The 15469-nt window shown below is 42.9% G+C and overlaps 1 protein-coding gene and 1 long non-coding RNA gene across 3 annotated transcripts; both read left to right on the top strand.

The window, feature by feature from the left end:
* The first annotated feature begins 468 nt into the window (after positions 1–468).
* LOC146964145 (cytosolic 5'-nucleotidase 1A-like) lies at positions 469–7898 on the top strand. 2 transcript variants are annotated; one of them, XM_085767833.1, is made up of 6 exons: positions 469–682; positions 2116–2283; positions 2547–2676; positions 5632–5754; positions 5895–6079; positions 7188–7898. In XM_085767833.1, exons 1-6 carry the CDS (start codon positions 527–529, stop codon positions 7557–7559), a joined length of 1134 nt encoding a protein of 377 aa, XP_085623959.1. In that variant the 5' UTR covers positions 469–526; the 3' UTR covers positions 7560–7898. The 2 variants fall into 2 exon arrangements, with proteins under 2 accessions (XP_085623959.1, XP_085623960.1); XM_085767834.1 differs by lacking the exon at positions 469–682 and adding an exon at positions 973–1247.
* Positions 7899–11411: 3513 nt separating this feature from the next.
* Positions 11412–11953, top strand: LOC146964144 (uncharacterized). Its single transcript, XR_015034770.1, has 3 exons — positions 11412–11497; positions 11604–11627; positions 11813–11953. It is a non-coding gene; the product is annotated as an uncharacterized LOC146964144 (long non-coding RNA).
* Positions 11954–15469: the final 3516 nt, after the last annotated feature.

The raw sequence follows: 15469 nt of genomic DNA, 5'->3' as shown, positions 1-15469 counted from the left end.
GTGCAACTTCCATCAAATGACATGCTCTGCTGCTGCTCCGGGGAATTAGACACTGAAAGGGTTAATAAAAGGGGGAGGATGCAAAATGGCTTGAAGTCAATAATGTGAGTGAGGAGAGAGAGGAACGCACAGAAAGACAAGAACACAGGAGCTGAGCCAGGAGTGTAGCACAAGTGATGCTAGAGATAAGAGAAACAGCCTCAATTGAACGTTTTCTTCCATCTCTCCGTCGCTCTTTCAGCCTGCAACATCTTCCTCCTGCTCCGCCGGTTTTTCTCTTCCAGCATTCAGATGAGTGACTCTGCAGCTGCACTTATAAATTAATCTCATCTCCTAAGTGCAGCAGCATTGCATTCAAATTGTGAATGCGCAAGAGTGAGTAAGGACTTTGTTGTGAACTCCTGCCAAAGAGACGGAGACCGAGAGAGGGACGAGGAGAGGAAGCCATCTGGGGACACTCTGACTCTGTGCCGTCCTGACTGAGACAGAGAGAGAAAGAGGGAGAAGTGAGCTAGGAGGAGGAAAGATGAGTCTAAACAACGGTCAAACTCTGACCGTCGGTGGAAAGGACCTGAGCAGAAATGGCAGCAGCAGCAACAGCAGCAGCAGCGGCTCTCGTGCGCCCTGGGAAGACGCTAGGATGGTCCTGAAGCCCTCCACCCCCACCAGGAAACCCAAACCAGTGAGTGTTCTTCCTCACACAGCATCCATTTAGGGCTAGACAAGTGTCAAGTGTCAGAGTTGTGTTGCAGTGTAGGCTATAATCTTGCTGTGGTTGTGTTAGAGCTGAACTGTATTGCTCGTCATAGCCTGCCAAGGTTGTTTTCACTACTTGATGCTGCCTTTTTCACAGTCACCAGTACTGATATCACATGATGAGTGACAGATGACAGAAGACAGGCACACCGACCTTTATCAGAGTCGAGCCCTGGTACAAAACAGCAAGAGAGTCATTCCCAGGGTCCCAGCAGTCAAAGCTGCAGCGTTTCAAGCCGTCAGTTCACTGGACAGAAAAGTTGAATAGAGACATGTATGTGGGTGAAACAGGATACAGAAGTGCAGCGAGGTGTTACTGTATCACCTGGAACCTGAGCTACTGATAGAGGAGTCTTATTTCAGACCAGGTGGAGAGTTCTCTGCGGCCTCTTTTTGGATTTTCCTACGTGGAGAGGATGCATCAAAATTCAGTAACAGACAATAACACCGCAGCAACTTCTGGCACTTGCAAGGTGCAGGGAATTGTCATTGTAAGTCTCGCACTGATGTTATAAACTGATTGTTGACGTCTATTCCTAAGTATTGGAAGTAATGTTTAATCCTGTGTCACCAGTTTTTGTGTGTTTTTTTAAAATATATTTTAAATCACACCAATAGACTGAAAAAGTTTAACCCACTTATAACAAATTAAAAACTAACTAGTGTTTAGTGTCTGACCTATTAGCCTCCAGAGAGGATTAACCAGTGTCAGTCTGGTATCAGGGGCGGGTCCAGAGTATTTTCTGGTGGGGGCCATAGGGGCAAACAACAGTGAATTTGGGGGGTGCCACCCAAAAGTAACAAAAATAAAGGCAGCTACTAATCGCTGTCTTGAATATTTATATTGTACAGTTACACACTGTTAAATGTATGTTTTCATCTTGCTGAGAGCCTACGTATGACGTTTTCATTTTCCACTTGTCAATATTAAAATTATGGTCAATCAACTCTATCTTGTAAATAAGAAGTCCTAGCAGAATAGGCAATATAATATATTCTCACAGTGAACACAAAAGTTGAAGATTGCAGGGGGGGGGGTCTGGTCCCCTGTCTGGTATGTGGGTCTGACTCTGCACTATCAGAGTCTTGCAGAGGAAAATATGTCATATCACACTATCACTTCTATTCTGACACTCAGTTTACCCTCTGTTGTTATGTATGTTACTGGCATCAAAGTCTTTCGCCAGTCTTATGCTACAACCCAGAATATTATTCATGTACTGTGTGCGCCAGCAGGTGGAAAAGTTACAACTCTGACCCTGAATCTCTCATACAACACAACTGCAACAACTTTGTTTATGAATGAGCAGATCAAAGCTGCATCTAAACAAAATGCTTTCCCCCTCTCTCATCCTTCAGCCCAAGCCGGAGAACGCCATCACCATCGGCGTGTCGGCCCGAGTCCTCTTCAACATGGAGAAGGAGCAACAGATCTACGAACAGCAAGGGATGGAGGATTACATCAAGTATCAGGTGGAGCATGAAACAGAGCCCTTCAGCCCCGGACCGGCCTTCTCCTTTGTCAAGGTCAGAGACTATGTGGAGAACAAGGGGCACAAACACACACTGACACACACAAACACTCACACTATATCAAACCAGATGTGGAGTGATTCCTTGGTGTCAGTGTGTTATATGTTGGGTCGTGTCCCTGGAGGCGGTAGATGAGTAATAGGCATTAAAACACCAGCCCACTCAAACGCTCACACACATACACACTCCCTCCCCCACTGCAGCGACACAGTATTATATTTTATGTATAACTTAAATCTTCCTGGATGTGTTCCCAGGCTCTGGAAGCAGTGAACACCCAACTGAGGGAGCTTTACCCCGACAGCGAGGAGCTCTTTGATGTTGTGCTCATGACCAACAACCACGCGTATGTCGGCCTAAGACTCATCAATACCATCAATCACCACAGTGAGTAACTTATACACACAAATGATGGTAAAAAAAACTTTCTGTTCATTCACTTTGTCTGGTTCACATCCTCCAGCATCACTTGCTCGCTGGCTCTATTTCTGATAATGCTGCACTGCAATGTATTGGAGGGTTTTTGGACCAAAATGTGTTTAGTGTAGCTGATTCTTCCTGCTTCTTTCTTTATGTTAAAAATAAAATGAAATAAGCCAACCTGCTGGACCTTGCAGTCAGAGAGAGTTGGTTAAGCCTTCTCATGACAAGAAGGCAAAGAGCACATTTCCACAAAAGATGAAATTACTCCCTTCATGGGTTGTTGCACTGGAAGATGTCATCCACATTCATAATTGGATGGCTTATTACAAAGACAGGAACCGTTCAGTTAATTATCTGCTGCATTAACCACATCCAAACATGCTTTATTTGACATGGACTTATAATTCATACAGCTACAAACTGTCTTAGAACATAAGCAAAGACGGTGCAAATATATCTATCACTGTTCAGTTTTGGCTGACATGAAATATTATAGAAAGTGGTTTAAAAAAGTGGTTTTGTCATCTAACAATACAATGAAATTAGACAAAGCAGCAAGCCACACCACTGAACGAGTGACATGTTCATTTCTATGTGATGTGACAAGGCTCACTGGATCATCCTGATGATACAAACAGTCACAACAAGATCAAATGCGTGGTAATCCAAGAGTGAAAATAGTTTCCAACAAGTTGACATGTTTTCCTGTTTGAGTAAAGTTTGCTAAAAAAAAAAAAACCTAAAAAAAAACAACAACCTACAATACAGTATAGAGTATGTTTTCTGGGCCTGTTCTTCAGTGTTTATGTTCTCAGCAGGATATAGTTTTGTTGCTGAAAGGTTTATGAACATGGATATTAGGCCAAGCTCCAACTCAACACATACGTAGTCTTTTATGGGATCTATTAATGTCACAAAATAACAAAGTTGTCACACTAGATCAGGTTTTTTCAGGCTGGGGGGTGGGGGGCTCATTTAACCACTGGTAGTTAAAGCAGAAGTAAGTGATATATTTGTGTTAATATAAGTCTTAAATAGTTATATCTTCCGACAGCAATCACTTCTATAGAGTGTTTGGTCTGAAACACGGGTCTGTCAGTCACTCTGCTCTGCTCTGAGCCGAAGAGAAAACATTTATCGTATCCTACAGTTTTTATCCAATGAGGAGAGAGAACGGCATGCAGGGCTGTGTGTGCAGCCAAAGAACGCCGTGAATGTGGTGACGTAGGGACGAGGACTGTTATGGTGCGTTCAAGGCAACTCGTATTTTTCCGACCTGTGAAGTGGTACCAGTTCGATCTGGTACGAGTTCACCGGTCGGAAGTTACGAGTGGCCGTTATAGTGACTTTCACCGGTAAAACAGGTCGGAAAAACACGAGTGGGTTGCCTGAAACGCTACAAAGTCGTAAGTTGTGACTTGAAGCTGTAATTTACGATTTCAAAAGCCTGCCTGGAATGCAGCATTAGCGAAAACGACCGGACCACTTACTTCTGCTTTAAGTGTGTCCTGCTGACAAGGTTATTTTAGGTCAGCAGACTTTCCCTTTTCGTGGCTTTTCAGACACTTCACAAGGCTAGTATCTCAGTTTCAGTCTCTTACATCATTATATGTATACTGGTAAAAAGCTCAGGTTTTCTATGGGTTATCTCAGGCCCACGCACACACACAGACTGAGGGTGAGCTGCACTCCAGCGATGTGTCTTTACTCTGTAGATTCTGTAGTTGCTTTCCACAGCTGGTGGTGCTCTTGATTCCCACACTTTATGACCCCGTGTCCCTCCCCAGGTCACACACACACGCAAGTGTGTACATGAAGTCTACTCAAGACATCACAGAATCCTCTGTTGACTCATTGAGAGGAAGAAATAGAAAGAGGCCAGTCAGAAAAAAGAGGAAGTGGCTGTAATCTAAGAATCGCTTGTCCTGGCTATTTAGTTTATGTTTTTGGATATTTCAACATTTTGGCAAATTCACCCATTGCCATAATCCCTATAGTCTTACAGGTACGGGTTTGTTACCTTTAATTTTCAGTGCAAGCTGTTTTGAGACGGGCTGGGCAGAGATGTGAGCTGCTCAGCTAACGCAAGGCAAATGCAAAACAGGTGTTGTGCCGAAAAACGACTGTCCCGACAGGAACGTGCATCGGTGGCTTTGCATTTACCCATGCATTTGCCTTGAAAACAACTCCATCTTGTAATGTTGGAATGGAAACCAAGAAATCCTAGGCTCCATAGTGTAGCTCTGAGCAGCTCGCGGCTCTGCTCCGCCGTTCTAAAAACAGCTTGCACCAACAATTAAAGGTAACAAACCTACTCCTAAAACTATAGGGATTATGGCAATGGGCCAATTTGCCAAAAATGTTGAACTATCCCTTTAAACTGCACGTGTTGACAGATTGCCACTCAGTCCGAGGGGTCACTCTCATCCCTGTGGATGAACAGAGACCGTGGGTGGTTGTGATGGGATATTTCTCATGGTCCACACATCACATTATGTCCCTCAGGGGTAAGTGGTGGGAGCTGGGGAGCTTCTAGACTAAAGTAGAGGTTTGGTCGCCCTTCACACTGATTCACTGCTTTAACTAGACCAACAATTGAAACTTAAAAAGCTGAGATGAGGATTTCATGTCACTCAAGGTTTGCCCTTCCTCCTGTCTGCTCTGCCTCTTAGACCTGCTCCTCACCAACAGAGTGTAGGATGCAAAAGCAGATAATAAATCACTGCTGCCATTTGCTGCTAGGTGGTTTATTCATTGTAATTGTGATAATATGTAGGTTTCCTTTCTATTCATACAGACAAATCCTTAATATCAAAAAATTTCACCAGAAATTGTTTGTGATAATTAGCCAACTTAGACATATACTCAGTTTCATGGACACAAACTGTTCATTGAGCTTTTCATCCCTCCTCTCTGCAGAGCTGTTCATCGAGCGCTTCTGTATGACCGGGGGAAACAGTCCCATAGGCTACTTGAAGGCCTACCACACTAACCTTTACCTGTCTGCTGACCCCACCAAGGTGCGAGAAGCTTTGGAGGAAGGTCAGTATAAAGACAGATGAGCTGCATGTTTCTGTTCTCGTATCTGCCCAATTTTCAGAAATAACTAAAACTGAACTTAAATACTCAGTACAAAATGTGTGTGTGTGTGTGTGTGTGTGTGTGTGTGTGTGAACCACCAGGTATAGCAGCAGCCACCATGTTCACCCCAGAGAAGATGACGGAGGTGTCGGAGACTCAGCTACGCGTTGCCTTCGATGGCGACGCCGTCCTCTTCTCTGATGAGTCTGAGCGCATCTATAAGGCCCACGGACTGGACAAGTTCTTTGAGCATGAGAAGGCCCATGAGAACAAGCCTCTGGACCATGTACAGTATACAGTATACAGTATACAGTATACACACACACAACCATCACACTGCATTTCGGTACAGTTCTGTTAAAGGACAGTCCTAGATTCCTAAAATTTTCATCTTTCTCTCAGGTTTGTCTCATGTTGACATGGGCAGAACAAAGTCAAAGAGAGGTGTCAGGGCATTTTAGAAGGAAGTGGGTTTATCAAAATATATTTATTTGGAGGAAAAAAGTAAAATAGAGAACATACGAAAATGTCATCAATAATCCCTAATTCCCATGATAGCTGTGTGAACATACAAGAGCAGCAACAATACAACAGAAGAAAGGGGTAACTCCTCAGAGTGCAGTTCTGAGAAAGATGAGTTTAAAGTATTTTTGTTGTCCAGTCAACTGTATTGAACTTAGGATTCTGAAAATTAATTTTTAGCTGTAAAAATATTTAACTCAAACTTAACATTTTACCCTTATTTGTCTGTCTGTTTATGCATTGAGGCAAAACATACGCTATACAACACAAGAAAGGGGTAACTCCCGTTAGTTCGTAAAATGGTAGTAGCCTGTTGTACAGTAGGGCGTGTTGTGCATTTATACACAGATAGAAAAGGGTAACTCATGTTACGGTGTTCTCTTGTTGTTTCCCCACAACTTTGGGTAGTTCTATACACAGACAGAATAAGGTAACTCTAGTTACTGTGTTCTCTTGTTGTTTCCCCACAACTTTGGGTAGTTCTATACACAGACAGAATAAGGTAACTCTAGTTACTGTGTTCTCTTGTTGTTTCACCGCAGTTTTTTTGAAGTTACTGTGAAAACCACCCACAAATATTTTGCAAATAAGATACCATTGAGTCAAGATATTTATCCACATGATGTAGCAGACCTTTAATGTCCCAAAAACGAGTTACCTCCTTCTTGCATTGTATGGCAAATGTTGGGCTGTAAACTTTGCTGGACATTAACAACAGTTTTGGTGATGAGGTTACAGGTGCCTCTGTTTTCACATTTTGTGGTTTGGTCTCATTTCCAGATGCTTTGACTGTTGGTTTTGATTCTGGGTTTCAGTTTGTAAAAAACAGTATAAACCAACTGAGCTTCCTTCATCTTTTCATCTCTCTACAGGGGCCGTTGAAAGGATTCCTGGAAGCTTTAGGAAAACTCCAGAAGAAGTTTTACGGCAAAGGCCAGCGCATGGACTGTCCCATCCGGACCTACCTGGTGACGGCTCGCAGCGCGGCCAGCTCCGGCACCAGAGCCCTAAAGACTCTGCGCTCGTGGGGTTTGGAGATCGACGAGGCTCTCTTTTTAGCGGGGGCACCCAAGGGGCCCATGCTGGAGAAGATCAGGCCGCATATTTTCTTTGATGACCAGATGTTTCATGTGGAGGGGGCAGCGGAAATGGGGACGGTGGCGTGCCATGTGCCCTATGGGATAGCTCAGAGAGTCGCCAAGAGAGGAATAATGGACAAGGACACGTCAACAGCAGCCAAGTAGCGTGGACATCACAGTGCAGGACAGAGACTAAAGATGTTTCACTCTGGCTTTCAGGATGATGTCACTACAGAAAAATGTAAACATCAATGCAATGCAATCATATGACGTCATACAAATTTCAATGAAGAATCCTTTATAAGTGATTTAATTAATAACTGAAGATTTAAAGATGTTTGAGGTGCCAGTTTGCATTTATTAATGGATGACATTGAAAAGTCACTTGTTACAAAGAGAGGTGAAACACCAGCCATAGTTACCCCTTATAAAATCATTATAAAGATGACTTTATATGAACAAGTGGCAGTAAAATTTCCATTTGCAGTAATTAATCAACTATCTCACACTGTTACTTTTGGCACTGATGCTTTTTTACCTACATCTACCCACAAAAAAATTTAATCCTTTGAAAGCCAAAAGCAATTGCAATAAAGTATTATGAAAATAAAACAGAACCAAAATAGAAATGAAAAAAAAAGTACTTATTCTGCAATATTTTAGTTACGACTGATAAAGACAGAGTGTGATGAACCCGTTCACAGCTCAACATGCAGTCTGACACTTTATACAGACTTTCTGTTTGGATTAACACACCTTTATCACTTCAGTGTCTGTCTGTGTGTTAAAAGGTTTTAAACTGGTGCCTTTCTCTCAGTGTTGCTTCATGATTTTTTCCCCTTTTCTGCCAGTGTTCTTGCACGTTGTTGTTAAATGTATGTCGTACATGTGGTTGTTTGATCAGTGTATATGAATGTATTTGAAGGTTACAGGCTAAGGACCCTGCAAAAGTGGAGTAATGAATGAAAATATATTTATTGAAAAGTTCTTGTTTAAGAAAAAATAAAGATACATTTATAACATATTGAGCATTTATTGTCCTCCATTATGTGCAATTTTTTATTTGCCTGTCTTATTTTTTTTTATGCCAGGATTGTTGTTGTGGCAATCTTGTGTGTGTGTGTGAGGTAAATTGGTACTGTATGATGCTACTTGTGAAAACTTTATTACATCTGGGCCACCTGAGAAATGTGGACTCAAGCATTTCTGTTCAAGATTGAAGTAAAAAAATATTTAAAAAAAAACGAAACAAAAAAACAAACAGTTTCCTGTCATATCTCTCCTACAGAGACAAACTGCTTCCTCATCATTACTGTCTTGCGCTAAGTGGGGAAAACATCAAACACTTATAAAAAGTGAGCAGCAGGTGAAATCCACATGGATGTTACTGTAATAGTGGACACATGCCATGAGGGGGAGACAGAGACTAACACACATTCAAACCAATTTGCCAAACAGCTGATGACAACATCTGCAACATGACACAAGGAGCAGGGAATTGATTAATGTTGTGAATGTGCAGAATTCTGCAATAGTCACATTTCATGACCAACAAGGTATTCCTCATACACATCAGTCTGAAATGGTACTTCTGGTTGATCACAGTTATCTTACACCTGAGACACGTACACATACTTTTTTAAAGTATATTTTTTGCCTTTAATGGACAGGAGAGTTCAGAGAGAGACAGGAAATTGGAGGCAGAGAGGGGGAGAGGGTGATGACACGCAGGAGTGCAGTGAGGACTATGGCCTCAACACATGGGGCAGGTGCTCTACCACCTGAGCTAAACACGGGCCCTAGTTTCCTAGACCGGGCGAAGTCTAAGTGCAGCGCAGCTTCGCCACGCCAACTAGGCGTGTCCAGGTCCATTTCGCAAGTTTGCTGGACAGAGCAGTCCGACTTACGCCAGCGCAAGCCCGCCCCTCATCCCTCCTACCGGCGCAAACGGCAAAGGGGGAGGAGAGAGGGCGGGAGGGAGACAGGAGGAGGAGAAGTGGGATTAACACAGCCGATTCGGATCTTCACCAATCAAAGGAGCTCCTCTCCTCACCTTTAACTGCGCCGCGGGCGGTGCGCACTGCAAGTTTGTCATTTTATACTTTGACATGGACGGAGGAAACAGCGACGCCAGAGGCCGAACCTCTCCCAGGAGGAAACAGCTGTTTTGGTTTGGAGGTCCGAGCTCAGAGTGGCCGAATAATGAGATCAGGTTTAAAGGTACTTTATTTGTCACATATACAGCTAGTACAGTGAAATTCTTTCTCTGCATTTAACCCATCCCTGTAGGCAGCCACGGTGCAGCGCCCGGGGACCAACTGCAGATTATGAGCCAGTGCCTTTGGTCAGGGGCACTGACTGGAGGATCAGGCTAGCTGGCATGTTTTTAGTGGTGGGGGAAACTGGAGCACCCGGAGGAAACATGCAAACTCCACACAGAAAGGACCTGGGCGGCCGGGGATTCGAACCCAGGACCTTCTTGCTGTGAGGCAACAGTGCTAACCACCGTGCCACCGTGCCGCCCTTTGTTTGATCTGATACACTGAGAACCGGTGCCCAGTGTAAGAAACAACAACTAATAAACTAAACTAATAAAGAAACTCACATTTATTCATTTCAATTTATTATTCCCTGTGTAAGACAGATGAGAGGTGTAGGCTACACTAATCACAACATAAACAAACACCATGCGGGATGAAATCAGCGTAAAGGACGCTCTCTCTCTCTCTCTCTCTCTCTCTCTCTCTCTGTCCTCCTCTCTTTTTTCTCTGTGATAGAGATGCTGAGTATACTGTAGTAGGCTATATACTGACTATCTGATACCGAGGCTGTTGTGGTGGACTAAGAGAGATGAAGATTTGTGTTTTGTTTTTCATTACGGCCGCGTGACGAAGCAGTCGCCCTCTAATAAATTAATAAGTAAATAAATAAATAAAGCGATCATCACAACGGCAGTGCGTAGTCTCAACACGGCAGCGACATGCAGTCATCCACCCTCAGTCCTGCTTTTGGGACATCCACAGCTGCTTTTCAGTGCCAGTTCGTCCCTGCTGTGTTAATTCAGGTGGAGTTTCCATTACGCACCGACAGCCTTTGATCTCTGCTTTGATCTGACGTCAGATGTGACGGGACAATCTATATAGATATAAATTCACGTGTTGATTCCGTTAGTTGCATTAAATAGTGGTTATTGTGGATATTTATTGCATTGAAATGTGTCTGGAACTGTGGAGATCTGCCTGTGACGTCTTGGTGACGTGTGTGCACTGCAGGTCAGTCAGCCAAACTTCCACTGCACCAGCTGCGCTTCGCCCTGCGCTGAGAGTAGACCTGGTTGGAGGTGGCGAGCTTTCAGCGCAACCTCGGCGGGACATTTTCGCACGAAACTTCCACTGCACCAAGCTGAATCTGTGACGCCTCCCCCTGCTGCGCGGCCACGCCTATCTCAGCGCAGCGCGATCTACCAATCTTCCAATCTGACTTTGCGCTAGGCTGCGCTGGTCGAAACTTGCATTAGACCGGCTGCGTTACTTTGCGCCACCTGCGCTGCGCCAGCAAACTAGGGCCCAGCTGTCAAATATAGCTATGTCAAATATTTCTGAGATGAAAGTTTCCTGATAAAGGTTATTGTTGAGTTTCAATTCTCCAGAAATGATTCTTGTTGTTGCTGACATGTTTCCCTCATAACACTGTCATTAAAACTTCAAAACACGTCCCCACTGTAAACCTGTTCTGCATGGTTGTTAGATACCTATATAACATCTCCTTGAGCTCAGTCTCATCTCAGACACATCTCATCACCCCCAGAGCTGACCTGGATTTTTGAGAGTACAACTATTATTTTTTTGACTGTTCCCTCATAAAGATGATAACTTTTAATTCTCTCTGGGGTTTGTTTATACTGTTCGACACTTTTCTTTTCTTTGTTTTGTTTTACATCACAGAAATTGACAATAAAGCTGACTCTGACTTAAACAAAAAAGGATGTAAATATACATGTAATCTCACTGCAGTTGGTGCCATTTCATGGTTTTACCCTGGAGAAGTTGTGGATCTACTGATGCAACTGTGGAATATTTTTTATGATTATAGGGAAGAAATCTGTGAGTGTAATTTTTTTGTTCCTTCACATGCATCAACAAAATTATTAATGAACAAACTGCTCAGGATAAATTTCTGTTTTCCTCTTCTTTTTTTTTATATTAACAGGTAAGACCGTTGTTGTAGGTGCAGGTAAGAGTCTGATCTGAATCACCACTTTATAAATAGGGCAGCACAATAAATGGAAATATAATTTTAAAACAAAACAAAAACAAACAAACATAAACACCACTGCTGTGTGTTGTAGCAGCATGGGAGAACCTTTTTGTTTGTTACAGACATTACAATAACAAGTTCTCCTAATGTGTTTTGTCCAGGTGGTGTCTTGACTCTGACCTTGGGTCCTGCTGTTCTGGCTCTGATTGGTTTTGCGCAAGGTGGAATAATAGCTGGTTCCCTTGCTGCCAAAATAATGTATCTTGCTGCTTTAGGATATCTTCCTCTATGGCTGGTGGAATTCTTTCAGTCATTTGGTAATTGAATATTTTCTTTATTTAAAAAAAAATCTTTTTCATTCATTGATAAAAGAAATTTGAGTTGAGAAAAAGTTTTTAGGAGCAAGGTTAAAGCAGAAGTAAGTGATATATTTGTGTTAATATAAGTCTTAAATAGTTATATCTTCCAACAGCAATCACTTACATAGAGTGTTTGGACCGAAACACGGGTCTCTCAGTCACTCTGCTCTGCTCTGAGCCGAAGAGAAAACATTTATCGTATCCTACAGTTTTTATCCAATGAGGAGAGAGAACGGCATGCAGGGCTGTGTGTGCAGCCAAGGGACGCCGTGAATGTGGCGACGTAGGGACGAGGACTGTTATGGTGCGTTCAAGGAAACTCGTATTTTTCCGACCGTGAAGTTGTACCAGTTCGATCTGGTACGAGTTCACCGGTTGGAAGTTACGAGTGGCCGTTATAGTGACTTTCACCGGTAAAACAGGTCGGAAAAACACGAGTGGGTTGCCTGGAACGCTACAAAGTCGTAAGTTGTGACTTGAAGCTGTAATTTACGATTTCAAAAGCCTGCCTGGAACGCAGCATTAGCCAAAACGACCGGACCACTTACTTCTGCTTTAAGATGTTGTTACTAATGACGATAAGTTCACCATTTGATGTAAATGAAAATGTTAGATTTTGGCTATGGCCACCTGTGACATAGGCAGTGAGCTGTGTCTTTTGGTCATCACAGTCTATGCCACAGGTGGCAGATACGTAAATAAAGGCTGATTAAAGCACCAGTGTGCTGGTAATTACATTGGGTGGAGGAAACATTAGAATTTCATTTGGGGAAGAGTATTTGCTGAAAAAAGAAAATAGGTCATTTATTGTTGAAAGTGAGACACTTTTTAAACAAAGATGAAAAATCCTGTCCTGACCTCTGCAACAATGTGATGTCACAACAAAACAAAACACTCATTACTCAGTCTGAGGAGAGGCTCTGGCTGACAGAGCTTGTAGAGTACTGGAGAGAATCTTAAAAGGTGGGATGTAAAACTACACTGAGGGGATGTTGTTTAGATTGCTGGGTAGAGCAGATGGCGCCCCATGCCAAGGCTCTAGTCCTTTGCCGCAACCGCCCCGGTTCAATTCCACCGGTGGAAAAACAGAAGAAATGTAAAATATGGGAGCTTTAAAAGATGAAACAACCCCTTTAGGCTTTAAAGAAAAGCCTGAGAAAATTAGACAAATGTAATAAAGCTGATCGGTAAATTGCAAGTCTCACATGTAGGCTAATGAATGTAATCTCTCTGCAGGTGCAGGTGATGGAACTGCATCAGTTGGAGGAGGAATAGGATGGATGATATCAGCTATTTGTAACATAAATGCAACAGCCGATGGAGCAGCATGAATATTCACTAAGTTTTCTCTTTACTTGATGAATCAACCTGGAATCATCTTTTCGGTGCTGTCAGTCTGAATAACCTAACATACATTTTACTCTCCTGTGTGTGACACTCAACTAAAAGCAGAACTAAAGAATCAAATGGTTGACAGAAAATTCTACATATTTTCATCTTGTCTCTAATTATGAATCCTAAAGCTCTTTGAGATGTGTTCATCTCAACATACTGTCCACTTAATAAAATAAAATAAACAATAGACAAACAAATTCATTGTTGTTGTTGCTCTTACTGTAGTTCTTATCCCTTGAATGTAACAACTATTAACACTCAACATTGCTGGATGAAAAATACAAAACATGATGTATTCTCCAAACAACACAGAAGTACAAGATTACAAGAACAAGAATCTTAATTTGACGGGAGCGGCTGCCAGGGTGTGGTCTCTGTCAACAGGGCCCAAGGGGTGCTTAGTGTCTGCCTAGTTGCCTGCCTGTCTTATTTTTTTTATGTCAGGATTGTTGTTGTAGCAATCTTGTGTGTGTGTATGAGGTAAGTTGGTACTGTATGATGCTACTTGTGAAAACTTTATTAGGCTACATCTGAGCGACCTGAGAAATGTGGACTCTTATGCAATCAAGTCTTTCTGCTTCAAGATTGAAGTAAAAAATATTTAAAAAAACAGTTTCCTGTCATATCTCTCCCACAGAGAAAAACTGCTTCCTCATCATTATTGTCTTGCGCTAAGTGGGGAAAACAGCAAACAGTATGATATAAAAAGTGAGCAGCAGGTAGCCTAATATCTAGACGCACCCTAGCGGCAGCAAAAATATTTGCTCCGCAGGTCGGTCTAGAAACGAGCCATAGGAACTTTTTGAGTCTCGAACATCGATTGTGTTCACCAATCACAGCGCTCTATCTGTTTAGAGAGTCGTTGGGCGGGCTTAACGCGATGACGACATACATTTTAATTGGCTTGTCAGGCTAACGTCATCCTGCTCTTTGCCCCCTGGATTGAGCCGAGGTCTACCGGTCGTTGCCAGACGATACATGTTAATGATATAGTCTGGCTTGTCCGGCTAAGCAGCAGGTGAAATCCACATGGATGTTAGTGGACACATGCCATGAGGGGGAGACAGAGACTAACAAACATTCAAACCAAAATGTCAAACAGCTGATGACAACATCTACAGCATGACTCAAGGAGCAGGGAATTGATTAATGTTGTGAATGTGCAGAATTCTGCAATAGTCACATTTCATGACTAAAATTAATTTAAATGTCACGCCCCGATATATTCCTGCTTCCGGTGTCCGGCAGAGAGAGAGACTGAGAAGCCGTCCGGTCATGCTCTGGTGCTGGAGATGTTGGAAGTTGATGTTGGTGGAGAAGTTTGTGTGTGTGATCTACAATAACAGGTCTGTCTGTCATTGACTAATCTGATTAATGAGCATCTGTCACGTCGTGGTTTTTAATTCATCTCAGTTGCCCAAAATAAAACTCGAGTTTCAACACGGACTTGGTTTTATCGTTTCTTTTCTTTTCTTTTTTTTGCTACTTTTTATCTTTTTATCAATATAAACAACAACAACATGTGGTCCACATCGCTGCGTTATTAGACTATGGTTTAATAATCATTTTGACACAGCAGCACTCGTTCCTGCATGTTCTACGCTGGTTCCAAATGTGCGTACACCTGGTCAGAGCTGGCGTGAGATTTGTGCGTACTGTACGCTCACGCTCAGATTGATAAATGCCGATCCCTGCGGTGAATTTGGTGTACACCCATTTTTTTGGTGTACGCAAGTTTGATAAATGAGGGCCAGAGTGTGTGCGGGGGTAGAAACTATCGGTTGAGACCAAAAAAATAAATGGTACCAGGCTGTAAATATGTTTTTTAAAGCTGTAAAGTCGGCTATTTTAACATGGGGGTCTATGGAGAGTTGCTCCCTTCTGGTATCAGCCCCCAGCGACAGCTGAGGGGATTGCAGTTTTTTGAACGCGGAAGTGAGCTTCACTTCTCAGACCGACAACTGCCCCCTTGAAGCGTTTGGCCTGAAACCCTCAGAAGGCCGAGCCAATCAGCGTCGCCACTGTGATTGACACAGCACGTTGGCCAATCAGGGACCGACTGGG

Source organism: Trachurus japonicus, chromosome 22, assembly GCF_045865225.1.
Source record: "Trachurus japonicus isolate A0001 chromosome 22, Traja_1.0".
NCBI lineage: Eukaryota > Metazoa > Chordata > Actinopteri > Carangiformes > Carangidae > Trachurus > Trachurus japonicus.
The sequence above is the reverse complement of the archived record's forward strand: the minus strand, read 5'-3'. Positions and strand labels throughout refer to the sequence as shown.